General features: G+C 59.3%; 3 protein-coding genes across 8 annotated transcripts in view; 2 read left to right on the top strand and 1 right to left on the bottom strand.

The window, feature by feature from the left end:
- The window catches only part of ARID3B (AT-rich interaction domain 3B), a 27,035-nt gene extending 14,655 nt beyond the window's left edge, over positions 1 to 12,380 (bottom strand). Inside the window, exons 1-4 of the mRNA XM_042021746.1 lie at positions 12,323 to 12,380; positions 9,435 to 10,068; positions 2,771 to 2,842; positions 1,277 to 1,349 (exon numbers count right to left, since the gene is read on the bottom strand). Coding sequence (XP_041877680.1) covers positions 1,277 to 1,349; positions 2,771 to 2,842; positions 9,435 to 9,992 — 703 coding nt within the window. The 5' untranslated portion in view covers positions 9,993 to 10,068; positions 12,323 to 12,380. The remainder of the gene's footprint in view (positions 1 to 1,276; positions 1,350 to 2,770; positions 2,843 to 9,434; positions 10,069 to 12,322) is intronic.
- Positions 12,381 to 12,563: 183 nt separating this feature from the next.
- The window catches only part of LOC121661495 (actin, cytoplasmic type 5), a 17,678-nt gene continuing 14,032 nt past the window's right edge, over positions 12,564 to 16,209 (top strand). The window contains exons 1-2 of one of the 2 annotated variants that reach the window (XM_042021755.1): positions 12,564 to 12,643; positions 13,637 to 14,780. In XM_042021755.1, the coding sequence (XP_041877689.1) occupies positions 13,647 to 14,777 (1,131 nt within the window). In that variant the 5' untranslated portion in view covers positions 12,564 to 12,643; positions 13,637 to 13,646 and the 3' untranslated portion in view covers positions 14,778 to 14,780. Of the gene's footprint in view, positions 12,644 to 13,636; positions 15,071 to 16,209 lie in introns of those variants that run through there. The other variant, XM_042021753.1, reaches the window with a different exon arrangement.
- The window catches only part of UBL7 (ubiquitin like 7), a 28,459-nt gene continuing 27,957 nt past the window's right edge, over positions 15,708 to 16,209 (top strand). For 4 of the 5 annotated variants that reach the window (XM_042021752.1, XM_042021750.1, XM_042021748.1 and 1 more), the window contains exon 1: positions 15,811 to 15,904. The gene's annotated coding sequence lies outside the window, so the exon portion shown is untranslated. Of the gene's footprint in view, positions 15,789 to 15,810; positions 15,905 to 16,209 lie in introns of those variants that run through there. The other variant, XM_042021749.1, reaches the window with a different exon arrangement.

Below are 16,209 nucleotides of genomic sequence, written 5' to 3'. Positions count from 1 at the left end.
GCCTGGCCTGGCACAGGGCAACAGGGACACACCAGCCTGGCGTGGCACAGGGCAACAGGGACACGTGTCCTGCTCTGCCCCAGCCCCGCTGTGCCACCCTCCCTCTGCCCACGTGCCCCTCCCTCTCCCCAGCACGTCCCAGGAACAAAACCCCACAAAGGCCGTCTCCAGCCTCCCTCTCCGTCCCCTTCCCTCGTTATCGCTGCTCCAGGGCCGTTTTATCGCCGGCAGCTGTGGCTGTGGGGACGGCCCGCTGTGCCGGGACCTGCACATTTGATCTGCATTAGGGCCGTTTCATGGCTGCCCCGTTCCCAGGGGCATTCCCAAAGCAGCCCAGCCAGCCCAGCCTTTTCATCCCTGCAGCCCCTGTGAAATCTCCCATTTATCTCTCCTGCCGGGCTCGGCTCAGCTCCTGATCTGTGCCCCAGCTCCTCCTGGACGACAGCGAATCCCCGTTTTTACAGCGGGGCTGTTTTATGGGCAGAGCTGCTCTGCAGCCCCTCAGACACGAGGTGCAAATTGAGCAGCTCTTCACACGTCCTGGCTAAAAACCACTTTGCTCTCAGGAGCGAGGAGCGGGGTTTGGGGGTTCTTTGGGAACAAGGCAGCTCTTCAGCCTTGGACTGGAGCATGGGGGTGAGAAGTGAAGCCTCAATCCTTATCCTCGTGCCAGGATAGCTCCCAAAACAGCCACAGGGGGATGTCCACCCGCTCCCTGCCACCCAAAACCCTGGGAAGAGCAGGAACGGGAAAAATGGGCACAGAGCTGCTAAAAAAAAATCCATGCCAGGTGAAAATATTCCCTTTTGGATTAAGGACAGAGGAGGAGCCACCTCCCCCAGCTCAACACACACCGCCCAGTTTTCCCGTCAAGCTGAAGAAACCGGGCTCCCTGAATTCCGTAAATCCAAACACTCCCGGCTCCTCTCAGCTCCTCCCTTTCATCACCACAGCCTTCCAGCAGGCAGGAAAAAAGGGAGTCTCCAGCAAACAAGAGGCCAGCTGATTAAAAGCTGCACTCCTCCAGCTGGTGACCGGCTCAGGGCCGGCCCTGGGAGCGCGCTCACGATCAATAATTAACAGGGAAGAGGAAGGAGACACTGGAGCACGGAGCAGATTTCTCCGCAGGCGGCTGGAGGTGTCCAGGGCTGCCCATCCCACCCCGCAGCTCGTGCTGCTGGCAGCCCCCACAGGTGGGCTCCGAGGTGAGGGTCTGCAAGGGAATGGATTCATCCTGCTCTGCCTCACTCGTGGAGTTCACATGAATGCCACTCACCCCTCTTCTGCATGAAGATGAAGAGGTCGTCCAGGAATTCCTTCCGCTCGGGATCGCTGTCCAGTTCATAGAGCTGCAGGGGAAACAAACCAAGATGAGGGCACAAATCCAGAGGGAGACAGAAAACAGAGGGATATTGGCTTCTTCCAGGGGGTGTTTGCACTGCAAGGGTGAAAGGAAAGCACAGGGAGAGGGGGAACAAGGAGAGGCTCCTGAGGAACTCGGCGGCCGCGGCTGTGACAGGGATGGCTTGAGGAGCCTCGTTCAGCCCCTCGGGAACTCATCCAGGCACAAAGCCTGGCATCCCGAAGGGAACAGGATTCCCAGAGCCCCTCAGGCTGGCAAAGATCTGCAGGATGATCAAAGCCAACCTTCACCTCAGCTAAGGGGCCGGAGCAGGGGTTGAAGCCACCTGGAAGCAAAGGGACAGAAAGGATGGAGGTGAGCCGGGGAGGACGAGGACACAGCCAGAAGGGAGGTGACAGCGGTTTGGGACACATCAGTGGCACCTTTGTGGCACCAGGGAGGTCAAACTTCTCGGCAGCTTCTCCTGCACTCCCAGCTCCCTCCCTCAGGGATTGTCACCTAAGTGCCAAAGCCCCGGCGGGAGGAGATGAAAGGACAGAGCTTCCCTGTGTGCCTGGCAGTGCCTCCAAAGAAACCAAAAAGCCCTCAGAAACACCAGAGACCAGCCCAGAGTCAGTTTGCTGAAGGAATAATTTTTACCAGAAGGCTTGAAACCCCCAGATAATTCAACTCGAGTTCCCCAGGCAGTGCTTCCCAAAAGAGAGGGGCTGTGTGTGTTATCCCTGGGTTCTTCAGAGGGGACGGGCACAAGTGTCACCCCACAGCCACTGCTGGGACAGCAAATCCCAATTTGCACCTCTCAGGAGTCCTGTGAGGCCAGGAAGGGACAGGCTGGAGCCAGGCTCTCCCTGGGACCCAGGGGGACACACAACGGGACAGTGCTGGAGGTGAGGAATTGAATTCCTTCTCCTGGAACAATCCTGCGCCGCTCCACGGGAATTGTTTTTCGCTGGTTGTAGCCCCTCTTGTGGAGCAGTTCAACAGCAAAGAATCCTTGGGAAATCTGCATTTCGGCCTCTCTGTGGGCACTGCAACCACTTGGTCCAAAAAACAGGGGTTTTGGGGCTGAATTCCTGCGAAGCTCTGGGAAGAGCGGAGCTGCCTTCAGTTTAAACGGAATTCCTCCGGCTGCTGTGACACGTTCAAATCCACGAGTACAGCATTCCAGAGGGAAAACGTTCTTCTCCCAGCTGGAGAAAGCCTGGACAGAAGTTTTTCAACGCCCAAAGTCTGGCTGTTAATTCTTAGTTCAAATTATATCCCAGCGCAAGGCAACAAACCATGAACTCCTACAGTTTTCCCACAAACTCCCTACAGTGAGGGCTCTGTGGTCACCCTCTGTCATGGATCAGGGGGATCAGGATTCCCCAAATCCCCCCTTCCCCAGGTCCCCATGACCAGACCGACCTTGGCAAAGTCTCGGGAGATTTCCCTTCCCCGGCATCCGTCGCCTTCGTCGCTCCAGGTCACGCTGCCGTTCTGGGGAGGGAAAAACAGCAAAGGATGGAAAGGATTCCCAAGGAAAAGCTGTGGGGACACTTCCAGAAGGCTTGGAAACGTGCATTTTTAGGCACAAACACACAGGAAAGCAGCTGCTGGCTCGGCCCAAGGTGGCAAGAAAGGTGTCTGCATTTGTGCTTTTGTCACAACGCAGTTCCCTGGGATCTCTCACACAAAATGGGAATTTTTCACCTCCCATTCCACCTGCCAGCCACATTCCCTCCCCTCCCGAAGGGAAGGATGCCAATTCCTCCGTGGCTCTGCTGGAATGAGGTCCAACACCTCAGAGGTGCTGCTTCTTTTGCTCCCTGTGCCCACCTTTTTTCCAAGGGCACATCCCAGAGCCCCCGTGAAAGGCATCACCCTTCCTTCCCACACACCTGGAAGAGCCCTGCCGTGCTCCCCACGCTTCCCAACAAAACCAGGAGCAGAAGGAGGGCAATAATCCCTCTGGAAAGCTGCTTGCCAGCCTAGGGACCCTGACTCCCGGGAGGATGTAGATTTTCCCCAGAGAAATGGAAAGCTCGGCTTTGCTGGATTAAGGTTCATTAAAAGGATTAGTCTGGTTAGGCCCTATTCTACTTGGGAAATTGGCATCCTGGAATAATCACCAAGGGCTGGGAACCAGCAGCTCCAGCTGTAGGGAAGGCCAGGATGATCCTGAAATAAATCCAAGCATCCTGAAAACACCAACTCCACAAAAATCCCAGTCCAACGTATGCTGGAAAAAGGAAGGAAGAGGCAAACCCACCCTGCCAAACTCATGGAGAGGAAAGCTCCCAGCACCCCCAAAAGCACCTCCTGGGAATTCTGGAGGTGCTCCAGTAGCCAAAATCCTGGAGCCACACACTGAATGAGGAGGATGAGCAGCCCTGGCCGGGGCCGGGCACGGCTCCGTCGCTGCTCCCGAGGCCCGGAACGAGCTCCCTAACGCCTGCTGGTTCGGTTTGAGGCAGTAATTCCTGCTGGAAAGGCAATTACCCAGCCAGTGCCACCAAGGGAGAGACATTTAACGGGGGATTATGGCCACTTGTGGTAGGTCAGCTGCTTGCTGCAGCACATCAACCCCCGGCCCTCTCCAGGCAGGGATCCCAGGCTGGGGTTGCTCACAGGAGGATCCATCCCGCTGTCCTTTCTCCCCGAGCCTCTCTCTCTCTCCAGCAGAGATTAAACCCAAACAGGTTTTTGGCTGATTATGGAAGTATCCAGCTGCTCCTAAAGCCCCCAGGGACCGGTCACTGGGACCAAACCTAGGGAACAGTCGGAATGAGAGGCAGAGGAAGGAACAGGAGGCAGCGGGGATTTCCCATCCTGGACTTTCCACACTGCAAGGCTCAGGGATTTTGTGAAGGTTCAGCTTTCTGACCCTTTCCTTTGGCTGCTCCTTGCCCAAGCTGGCACTTGGATATAAATCCAGAGGGCAGAGCTTGCTTCCACAGGGAATTCTGGTCGTGCTGAGAGCTTATTCCACTACATTTGAGGGCAGGGATGAGAAGGAAGAGGGGTGAAAGGAGACAATTCTCTCCTGCCAGTGGGTTTGAACTTGGGAGAATTCCCAGGAACAGAACTTTTAAAGGGCTTAAAGACTCCTGAAAAGTTAAACAGAACACATTTGGCTCGTTCTCCACGAAGAAAAAGGGTGATTAGAAAAAATGGCAGAGGGCAAGCAGAATAAATCCATCCCGCTTCCCACGGCTCCTCCCTGGGATCTCCCCCACACCTCCTGGGAAAAGGAGCTTACGGGGAGCTGAGGCCACCAGGCTTTGGCCATATGTCCACCAAAGCAGCAGGAATGGCCCTCACCTGGCGTGACACCGAGTGTCCCGAGCTGAGGGGCTCTGGGCAGCTGCAGCCCCCCCTCCTGCTGCGGCTGCGAGGGTTTATCCCACTTACAAGGGGAAGGAGAGGGCTCCTCGCCCAGCCCGGGGCAGGTGTGGGGTGCAGGGATGGAGCAGGGGCTGGCCTGGGGGGCAGAGCAGGGAATCCCAGCCCAGCAGCAGGGAATCGAGCTGCACTGATCCATGGAACAGGCCCTTTCCCAGCAGAGACTCCAGCACTCCAGAGAGGTGCTCCAGATGCAGCACAAAATCCCTTGTGCCCAGCCAGAGAGCTGGGCAGGAGCCTGGGATCCAGCTTCCCTGCCATTCCCACTCGGAAAACCAAGTTCCTCCTCTGCAGGAGTGGCAGGAGAAATCCCTATATCCCACAGGGAATTACAGACCTTCGGAGAAGCCAGGCAGGAGTGGCAGGAAGGAGCAAAGCCTGCTCAGGGAGGCCGGGAATTCCCTGCCCCGAGTCCTGCCAGTCCCTGCTGCCTCTGCATCCAGGGAAGTCGCTGGTGCGGGACAAGCGGCCCTCGGGATTTCTCTGCCCTCTCGCGGGAAAAGGTGCTGGAAGCGGCTCTGGATGTGCCCAAAGCTTGGATGCAGAGGCTGGCAGGGAAGGCTGAGGGGCTGGGAAAGGCTGCCCAGCTTTGCCAGGCTGCTGGCAGAGCCTGGAGCCCTCCCTGTGGCACGGACACCTCGGACACCTCGGAGCCACCGGAGCCCCCCCGAGGAAGCTTCAGCAGCAATTATATCCAGCCCTATTTTGGGATTACTCCCTAACCACCTGGAATATCTGATTAGAGGGAAGCTCAGATGTCCAGAGCAATTTTGGTTTCCAATCCCAGGCCGGAGTTAACCCTGAGCTGCCGAGCAGATGGAGCAGGAGACCACAAACACTTCCCGTGCCCTGCAGGACAAACACCTCCCAGACAAGGGGAATTAAAACCTTCTGCCACGAAACCCAGACTCCTTCTGCACCTCCTCACTTCGGACAGAGGCTTCAGGCCAGGAATCTTCAGGAATACCCACCTGAAGGTCCAAGGAAACCCCTCCCCTGCCCCGTGGGTTGAATCAATGAAAAGGGACAGGGGCAGCAATTTCGGGATTATCAGGGAATCCACAGAAATTCCTTTTGTGGGCAGAGTTAAGCCTTAGGAAGTGAAACAGATGCTCTCAGAAAGAAAACTGTTGTAGTACAAACCCTGATAAGATCAGGGCTGCTGCCCCGAGCTGCAAGTTCTCAGGCACCAAGAGCCAAGGGGTAATTACTGCCCACACCAGCTCCCCTGGAATGGGAATCAACCCTTCCCAGCCTTCCTAATAACAGAGCTCAATTCAACAGCCCCCAGCTTCAAAGGCAGCCCTTGAAAACATTTTAGTGATTTCAGGAATGGCAGGGAGGATGGGGAAGGGAAGGGAAGGAAAGGGCTGCAGTTTAACCGATTAATTACCTTTTTTATTAAGTTCCTTTCATGTGTTCCCATGACCAAACAGGAACCTGCTTCCTCATCCTTGAGGAAAAGCTGGGCTCTCTGAACGCCTCCTGCTCCCAAAGACTCAGAGGAATCCACCCAGACCTGATGCCAAGATCTGTGTGGGGTGGGAAGAGGGATTCTCGGTGCCAGCCTGGAGTCATCGATTTACCCCCGAGTGAGAAGAACACAAGTGCAAGGAAACAACACATTCCAGCTCCTGCCTCCAGCCTGAACTCCTGGGAACTGGCACTGAAGGAGACAAGCTGCCACTATTGCTATAAATAAGTGTGGCACCTGAAGAAATCCTAAAGGGAGCCGGGATACAAACGAGATCCTTTTCCTGCCTCCAGATCCAGCCCCAGCCACTACCACTAACTCACCTATGGAATCCTGGGGGTGAAGAGCTGGGGGCAATCCCCTGAACCTAAACCAGGGGTTTCAGGAGAAGCAGCAAGTGGCTTGGATGGAGAATTCAAGCAGAAGAAAAACCAGGTCTTTACTGTCAGCTGGGGACGAGGAATCTCCTCCCACCGCAGCACCAAAGGGAAAATACCCAGTGACACACAAAAGGACTGAAAAATCCAACCCTGAATCGGGCCCTGAAACAACCACGGGGCAAAAAGCCCCGTGTGAGATGCCCCTTTTCCTCCCAGGGACCTTCCCCCTCCTGGATTAAGGGGTCTCTCCTGAGCAATCCCGAGGCACATACCTCAGGTTATGGAATCCCAGCCGCTCGTTCCCGGGGCCTGCAGCAAAGGCACAGCAATTATTTTAAGCTGACTTATCTTAATAAACAGCGTGACCTCTGTGAAAGTTTAGGGCAGGCTTTTTCCCAAAGCAGTGCCCGCTTGGTTTCTGGGAAGCTGCCCCGAGACGTCCCCAAAAACGGGGGCACAAAGCGTTCCCGGATGCTCGGAAAAGGGCATCCAGCAGCAGCTGAGGCCTGGAAATCTGGGATTTATCCTCACATTCCCCACAGAACCGCTGGTGCTGGTGCTGCACCAGCCTCAGCAGGACGGGAGGAAGCGGCACCGAGCCCCTGCTTTTCCCAGGGAACAGGGGCATTCCCAGCGAACGGGAGCACCCACGGGATGAGGGCCCAGCGCCTCCCCAGCCACCCAACCCCACCTCTGACAGCCCTGGAGTCAAAGCCTCACTTTTCCCCAAAGACAGGCAGCGCCCAGCGCCCTTTTCCAGGAGCTGGGATGGATTTCAGGACATTCCAGAGGCTTGGAGGAGCAAACGGAGCAACCCCCCAGCAGCAATTCCTTCTCCTGGCCAAGCTCCTCCGCTCCCTGAGCTGACAGGATTCCCTGTGCCGTGAGCTGAGCCAGCTCTTTTGCCTGCACCCTTGTCCTACAATGACTTCCTTGCCTGTCTTGGGTGGGGCTGAAGCGGCTTCGTTTTCCTGGTGGCTCCCAAATTTCCACCACCTCCGTGTCCCAGGCAATCCCAGCCTCCCATTCCCAAGGGACATTTTCTCCCAGAGGAGAAATGAAGTGACTTTTCCCCCCCTCCCAGTTCCACGAGCACCGGGCGTTCTGCATGCCAGGAATACTCCTGGAGCAGGACTGCCACAAGAAGCTAAAAAGACGAATTCAGGAATAATTTTGGGAGCGAACTGGAGAACGCAGCCACTTCTCCGTTTTATCCCGGGTTTTCTGCCTGTTACAGACAGGGAGGAAAGGACACAGCTCATCCCTTCGAAATATGCCTCGGAATTCAAAATTCCAGAGAATTAAGTGGCCAGCCCACAGCTCCCCACACAATCCTCCCCCTTTCCTGCCACGCCCGGGCCCCCTGCTTTATTCCCCACGTATCCCAGTGCTCCCCAGCTCTGAACTGGGAATCAGCAGTGCCACTTGGATCCAAAGCCACTCCACACCTGCACCTGCTGTGCCAGGGGACAACGCTTTGGGACAAGGAGGGGACGTGCCCTTTTCCTGCCACCTTTTCCCACCACTTCCCAGAGCTGCCACAGCTCTTCCTTTATAACCCACTCCTGAACTCGGTGTCCATGGGTCTGATTCCCAATTTTCCCTGCCTCCCCAGCAGATGAACACAGCAGCAAGAGTGGTTTTGTGTCTGTTTTTCCTGGAGCTTTGGGCACTTTGGGCTCCCAGGTGAACGTGGCCTGAACCAGGCTAAGCTGTGGCCCCCCAGAATGCTCCATCAGCGCAGGAACGGGCCACAGCACACCACGCCAGCTGCACAACGATCCTTTATCCCGCTTTTTCCCCCCTCTTCCACACGAGCCAAGCCCAGCTCTGGCTGCTTTCATGGCCTTGCCAGAATGACCAGTGAGATCAGGAGCAAGAAGCGCCAGCTGGGCGAGGAACAAAACCAGCCCTGGCCCTAAGCCGAGCTTATTTGGCTTTCTAAAGAAAGCCATCCCTTAAGACCCAAGCCCTGCCTCCTTTTCCCCACCCAGAGCCCTGAAAGAGGAAGTTTTCACCACTCCCATCCAGTAAATTCTGAGGCAATGGCCCCTGACCGACAAACCCACCTCATTTCCCTGCAGGAGGCTTGAGCAATTCCCTCTCCTCCACCCAGCCCCTCTGGTGAAGCAAACACAAGAGGAAAAAACCAGCAGCAAGTGCTTCCCCTGGGTGTTTTACAGCCCCAGCAGCCCAAGTGCCGTTCCCTGAGGAGCTCCTGCCACGTGCACGGGTGTGGGAACACCCACCTGCTCTGCAGGAACAGCTGGGGAGGAGCAGAGGCCTGGAATATACCGAAATACTCGCTCACCACAAAGGAAGTCATTCCATGATCCCCTGGCACCAAGCTGCAAGGAGTACTAATGCTGCAGGCAAACATGGAATTAACCTCCTACGAGGCAGCAGCGAGCTGCCTCCTTCCTTCCCTCCTTCCTTCCTTGCTTCCCACACGTGGAATATAAAGTGGCTCTGACTCCCAGGATCAGGGCACATCTCCCTGCCTGCCCAGAAATCCTGAATTCCAGAGGTCTGACGAGAACTAGCTCGGGTGAGATGTTAGCAGGGAAGTGTCTGCACCTAAAATGACGACACCACCAGGCTCTTCCCTTGGGAAGCCTCACAGATCCCTCCCCACAAAGGCTCTCCCAGAGCGGGGGCTCCTCTACGCCAGCTGGAAATCCACAAAGCCAAGTTCTGGTGGAGTCTCTTTAGAAAAGAGAGCACACCAGGGAAGCACGGCCTCCCAAGGCACTTCCAAGGCCTTGCCAGGCTAAAACCTCCTCAGGCTGGCTGGAAATGGTGGTTTTTGGGAGCAGGGAATGCTGGCACTGACCTGTTTGAGCTGCTCGTCCAGGCGCCAGCCGGGGCGTGCCGCCGGGGACCCGGAATGCTTGGCAGAGTCTTTGCCCTGCTCCTCCTTGCCCTGCTGGGCCCCCCGCGGGTGCCCCACAGCTGGCACGGGGCTGGAGGTAGAGGCCACTCTTTGGTTGGGGTGGGCGACTTTGGGAGCTCGGAAATACTTGAGGGCAGAGCAGCTTTCCTTGCCGGCCACGTCCGCGCCGTCCTCCAGCTCGGCGCCGTCTTCTTCATCCTCCTCCTCCTCCTCCTCCTCTTCGTCGTCGTCCTCCTCCTCGTCCTCCTCGGAGTTCCTGCTGCTCTGGTCGAAGGGCCGGGCGGCTGCGGCCGCAGGGGCGGCTCTGGCCAGGGGGACAGCGGGCGACGTCCCCGGGGCGCGTCCGGCCGGGCCGGCGCGGGGCTGCGGAGGGAAGGGCGGCGGGAACGGCACCTGCGGCTCCCGGCGCTCCCGGGAATCCATGGGCACCGCCGGCTGCTGCTGCTGCTGCTGCTGCTGCTGCTTCTGCAGCTGCTCCACCACCGCTTCCAGCTTCATCCCGCCGTGCGCATGGCTGGGAGCCCCGGCGGGATCCGGCAGCGAGCGGGGCCCGGCCGCGGGAGACGCGCGGGATCTGCCGGGGAGACAAACGGGTGTGCGTGTGAACACGGAGCGCTTTCATCTTTTCCCCAGGAAGGGGACAAACAGAGTGCAAAGCCAGGGCTCTTTCCTGTGCAGGAGACCGTGAAACAATCAGCTCCATGTTTAACAGCCTCGGGCTCCAACTTCCATTCAATTTTCAGACTGTTTAATTGTATTTTCGAGCCGGGCACATTTGCTGCTCTGCTCTGCCCCAAAGACACCATCCCAAATGCCTTTGTCCAGGCACAAGCCTTCCACGCTTCCTAAATCATTACTGTGGAAAGGTCAGGCTTAGGATTTGGTGCTCCTGGAATACTGCCTTAAAAGGAGACAGCCAGGATGAGCTTGACCATATTTATATAAAAGCCAGGCAGGGATTTGCCACACAGGGCTATCCCTAAATTCTTCTGTGCTCTCACTCCATGGCTAAATCCTTGCCACTTCAGACACTAAAAGTAAATGTATTTAGGCATTCTTTTTGCCAAGGAGATGGAGATGGGAGCACAGCAAAGCCCGCTGAGCACCGAGCTGCTCCAGCCTCGGGATCCCGGAGTTTCCAGCGCATCTGAAGCCCCATCCATGTCCTCCCTTCAATTTTCCCAGCCTGAGGAGCCCGGGAGCTTTCCCAGCTCTCCATTTTGACCTGCTGAGCCAGCACTTGAGCAAAGACCAACAGAACAGCCCCCGGCTGGAAGCAGAGCTCGGGATAAACCCTGGGAAGACGACGGCGCCGTTAATCCCCGGGCGCTAAAATCACCGCGCGTAGTTTGGACTTTGTGTCCCCCACGGGCCCTGCTGACAAAGATTGTCCTCCTCGGGGGGAAGAGATGATCAAATACACCCCACTTGCTGCCCCTTCAGGGCTGGTGGCTATCAAAATACGGCCAGCTTGGGGAAACAAAGGAAAATCCAACCCCAAACAAGCCCCGAGCTCCTGCCACCTCCCGCCTCCCCGTCTACAGCCAGCACGGGGCTACACACTCGGGGAAAAAGGGGATTATTTTGCTAAAAAACGGTTCAAAACGGGCGGGATTCTGCTCTAAAACAACCAATAACCTACCAGGCAGCAGGTTTCCAAGCGAAGGACAACTTCCAGGCTCCCCAGAGCATCCCTAGCTGCTCACACAGCGCGTCTCGGATGAAGCGCTCTGCGCCAAACCCATTTTTCCCTCCCTCTCTCTTCCCTAAATAACAGGGAACATTTTTCCCCGGGCAAACCCTTCCCTAAAGGAGCAGCCCAGCCCCGAAAAGCAGAGTTTACCTGCGGGGCAGCACCACCTGCGAGTGCCACGGCACGGAGGGGATTAGCGGGGTGCATGTCAGCAGCAACATCCCGCCCTCCCCGGCAGCTGGGAAGAGCCCGGGACTCCTCGGGAAGGCACAACCAGCTCACAAAGCATCAAACCCCCCCCGGTTTGGGTGTTGTGGCACCGCGGCGTCACCTGTCCCCTCCCGGGGGCCGCTCCGGGGGCACACGGGAACAGCTCGGGGAGCCGGCGGCTGATCAATGAGCCGGGAGCAGCAGAGCAAACACGGCTCAGGTGCGGCTGCAGCACCCAGGAATGCGGCAGCCGCGCTCGCTGCGGCTCGGGCACGGAGCTGGGGCAGGGCAGGGGCTGCGGGGCTGCCCGGGACTGGGGGCGGCGAGCCCACAGCCGGTCCTGAGGCCAAACGGAGGCGAGCGGCTCCCGCTGAGCCGCGCTGGCAGGAACAGTCGGAGCTGACACCTGGAGCGGGAGCGAACCCGCGGGACGCCGCAGGTTTCCAGAGCCGCTTCACGCAGCCCTCAGCGCGGATGCTCGCCCGCTCCCGGTGGCCCTGCCCTGCTTTTGGCGACCGTCCCTCGCCTCTGGCGTCTCTGCCCCGCTCCTTGCGCCTCTCCCCCCACGCAGGCAGGGCAGGGACCGAGCTCGCCCGGCCCCTGCGAGAGCCCTTTCCGTGCACAGCCGCTCCGTGCCCGCCCCTGACGAGCCCTTTCACCCCGCGGCGCCCCGGGTGCCAGAGCTTTTCCCAGCGGGAACCAGCGGGAAGAGTTCAAGCCGGAGCCGAGCAGCACCGAGGGCTGCGGGGGCCGGCAATAATTCATTAGCGACCCCCACCCCCTCCGTTTTACCGGGGACCCCGCCTCAAGGGGAATGACCGAGGGCTCCGACCCTCCCCTCAGGCGGAAATACCGAGGGCGCGACCCCCAACCCGCCCCCCCCTCAGAACCGCTGCGGGCCCCCCGCCCAGTTCCCCGCCGTTACCTCCCGTGGCGGGTCCCGCCGGTCCGTGCGCGGCCGCCTCAGCTCCTCCTTCCTTCCCTCCTTCCTTTCCCTTCCTCCTTCCCTTCCTTCCCCCCTCCCGCCCCTTCCTCGCCCGGCCGGAAGCGGCGGAAGCGCCCGCGCCGCTTCCGGGAACGGCGGGGCCCGGAAGCGGCCGGGCGGCGGCGGGGAGGGAAAGCGGCAGCCAATCAGAGAGCGCGCCGCCGGGCGGCTTCCGGTTCCGGGCGGTATAAAAGCGCGCGCGGGGCGCGGGCCCGGCAGTCGCGGCGGAGGCGCAGGCGGGGGCTGAGGGAGCGCGTGAGGGTGAGCGGGGCCCGGGGCACCGCCGGCGGGGACGGGGTTTAGGGGTTCCCCCCGTGTCTGCTTGGGCTTTGAGGCGGGGCTTACGGGTCTCTCGGAGCGGGGGTTAGCATCTATTCATTTCTGTTCGAGCTCTGAGGGTGGGCTTAGGGGGCTTCCCTGCGTCTCTTTGGCCCTTCGGCGTGGGGTTAAGGGTCTCTCAGGGGGCTTTAGAGGTTCTCCTGTGTATGTTTGGGCGTTCAGGGGAGGATTTAGGGGTCCGTTTCTCGGGTAAGATGTTAGGGTCCCTTCACGTCTGTTTAGGCCCTTCAGGGAGGGTTTAGGGGCCCTTCGGGGGGGATTAGGGGTCCCCCCTATGTCTGTTTGGCCTCTTAGGGGAGGGTTAGGGGCTCTCCTCACGCCTCTTGGGGCCTTGAGGGAGAGTTAGGGGTTCCCTTCGTGCCTGTTCAGGCTCTGAGTGTGGGATTAGGGATTCCCGGGACACCAGGTGGGGTTGGGATCCCCTGCTGCGGCCTTGGGGGTGAAATGAGGGGTTCCCCTGTGTGCGTTCAGGCCCTCGGGGCGGGCACATTTGGGGCTCTGGCAGGGAAGGGGGATGGTGCTTTGTGCTGGAGACCTTTATTCCCTCAGGGCTGTGGTAAATGGGGGCCGTGTAGGGGGTTCCCTGCTGGTCCCCTCAGATCCATGGAAGAGGAGTGGGAATGACAGAATGGTTTGGGCTGGAAGAACCTTAACGATGCGTTCATTCCAACCCCGTGCCGTGGGCAGGGACACCTTGCATAGACCTGTGCTTGTGCTCTCAGGGACTGCATTTATTTCTACGTGTGTTTTGAGGAAATAAATAGATATTTATACCCTCAAAACGCAGACCTCTCAGGGCCTAATTCACAGGGCCCCTCAGCACTGCTGCTGGGGCTCCCTGGGGACGTGGCCGTGCTGTCGCTGCCCTGTCCCCCGCAGACAGGGAGTGACCCCCTGCTGTCCCTCTGCCCGCAGGCCGGGCGGCATGGCGGACGAGGAGATCGCTGCCCTGGTGGTGGACAATGGCTCGGGGATGTGCAAGGCGGGCTTCGCGGGGGACGACGCGCCCCGCGCCGTCTTCCCCTCCATCGTGGGGCGGCCCCGGCACCAGGGCGTCATGGTGGGCATGGGGCAGAAGGACAGCTACGTGGGGGACGAGGCGCAGAGCAAGAGGGGCATCCTGACCCTCAAGTACCCCATCGAGCACGGCATCGTCACCAACTGGGACGACATGGAGAAGATCTGGCACCACACCTTCTACAACGAGCTGCGCGTGGCGCCCGAGGAGCACCCGGTGCTGCTCACCGAGGCCCCCCTCAACCCCAAGGCCAACCGGGAGAAGATGACGCAGATCATGTTTGAGACCTTCAACACGCCGGCCATGTACGTGGCCATCCAGGCCGTGCTGTCCCTCTACGCCTCCGGCCGCACCACGGGCATCGTGATGGACTCCGGCGACGGCGTCACCCACACGGTGCCCATCTACGAGGGCTATGCCCTGCCCCACGCCATCCTGCGCCTGGACCTGGCCGGCCGCGACCTCACCGACTACCTCATGAAGATCCTGACGGAGCGCGGCTACAGCTTCACCACCACGGCCGAGCGGGAGATCGTGCGCGACATCAAGGAGAAGCTGTGCTACGTGGCGCTGGACTTCGAGCAGGAGATGGCCACGGCCGCCTCCTCCTCGTCGCTGGAGAAGAGCTACGAGCTCCCCGACGGGCAGGTCATCACCATCGGCAACGAGCGCTTCCGCTGCCCCGAGTCCATCTTCCAGCCCTCCTTCCTGGGCATGGAGTCCTGCGGCATCCACGAGACCACCTTCAACTCCATCATGAAGTGTGACGTGGACATCCGCAAGGACCTGTACGCCAACACCGTGCTGTCGGGGGGCACCACCATGTACCCCGGCATTGCCGACCGCATGCAGAAGGAGATCACCGCGCTGGCCCCCAGCACCATGAAGATCAAGATCATCGCCCCTCCCGAGCGCAAGTACTCCGTGTGGATCGGCGGCTCCATCCTGGCCTCCCTGTCCACCTTCCAGCAGATGTGGATCAGCAAGCAGGAGTACGACGAGTCCGGCCCCTCCATCGTCCATCGCAAGTGCTTCTAGAGGGACCTCCCGCCGCGTGGGACCGGCCTTGTCCCGCCGTTCCTTAGCCCCTGGTTTGATTCCTGTGTTGAGGCACCGGTTAGTGATGTGCATTTTAATGGCCCTAGGCTGTAGTTCTCCCTTGGCTCCTCCTCCTCGTGGCTCTCCGGGGCTTGGAAGCAGGCGGAGGGGTTGTTCCCTTTCCCTGTGTAACACGGATAGGATGACACTAAAGCTAGGTTTGTCACCTTTAGGTTTGTCACCTTTAGGTTCCTTTGTAGGAAAACAAATAAACTTCCGAGGTTTAAACACTAGAAGAGCTGCTTTTGCTTTCTTTCAGGGTGGGTTCTCTATCCCCTCGCTGCAAAGAGTTATTGGGGGGGGGGTGGAAAAAAAGGTTTTGGACTCCAACCCGGCCTGAAGTTAAAACTTAGCCCAAATTTTGTTTTCTAAATTCTCTTCAAATCCCATCACGGCCCCTGCTGCTGCTCGGACCATTTTAAGAGCTGTTAAGGGAGCAAAGCGTGCCTGGAATGTGGCTCTTGCAGCCTGACTGGACTTTCATGGTAACTTGGCTTTTTTTAGAACACAAACAGCTCTTCTTGTCAGAAAAAGTTGGCGCCTTGGCACAGGGTTTGGTCACCGGGGTAGTGGCCTCTCCTTTTTTGGGAGAAGATGAGGAGATGGAGCAGCAGATAGTGCTGAAGAGCGGGCAGCTTCGGACAGCTGGGCCCTCCTGCTTTTACGGGGTATCTACTGGAGCTGCTTGCCCACGGGGGAGGGATGGCAGCCGCGTAATTACCGAGGGAGCGTTAATTAAAAGCTGTTGTGGCGGGGAATCCCGCGGAGCCGCGCGCCCCTCGCCGCGCTCCTGCCTTTAAACCCTCGGCCGCCCTCCCATTGGCTGGTCGTGGCAGGGCCAGCCAATCAGCAGCGCCTCCGCCTCGGAGGCTGTTACCGCCTACTCTGCCGGACTCGATTTCCCAGCGCGCACCGCGCCGCTCGCGGCTCTTCCGGTTCCGGTCCCTTGGGGTGAGGTAGCGCGGAGCTGAGGGAGGCCCTGGGGGGAGGGGGAGCGCGGCCGGGACCCCCATGAGCTGGGGAGGGGTCGGGGAGGGAGTGTGAGCCACGGCCGGGACCCTCCTGAGGTGAGAGGGGGAGGTCGGGTCTGTGGGGGGACGCTGTCAGCACCGGGGGCACGGCCGGGGGACCCTCCTGAGTTGAGGGGCGGCCTAAGGGGGGTATGGCCGGGACCCCCTGAGCTGAGGGGAAGGTCGGGTCTGGGAGGGGGACACGGTCAGGATCCGCTGAGGTGAGGGGGAGGTCGGGTCTGGGGCGCTACGGCCGCGACTCTCCTGAGCTGAGGGGGAGGATTGGGTCGGGGTGGAGTGGACGGCTGGGATCCCCCTGAGCTGAGGGAAGGGGCTGGGGGAGCAGGGCCGGGATCCCCCTG

This window comes from Corvus kubaryi, unplaced genomic scaffold (genome assembly GCF_017639235.1).
Source record: "Corvus kubaryi isolate FWS band 111438036 unplaced genomic scaffold, C.kubaryi_AGA036_p1.0 37172, whole genome shotgun sequence".
NCBI classification, from domain to species: Eukaryota; Metazoa; Chordata; class Aves; order Passeriformes; family Corvidae; genus Corvus; species Corvus kubaryi.
This window is presented reverse-complemented; position numbering and strand designations above follow the sequence as displayed.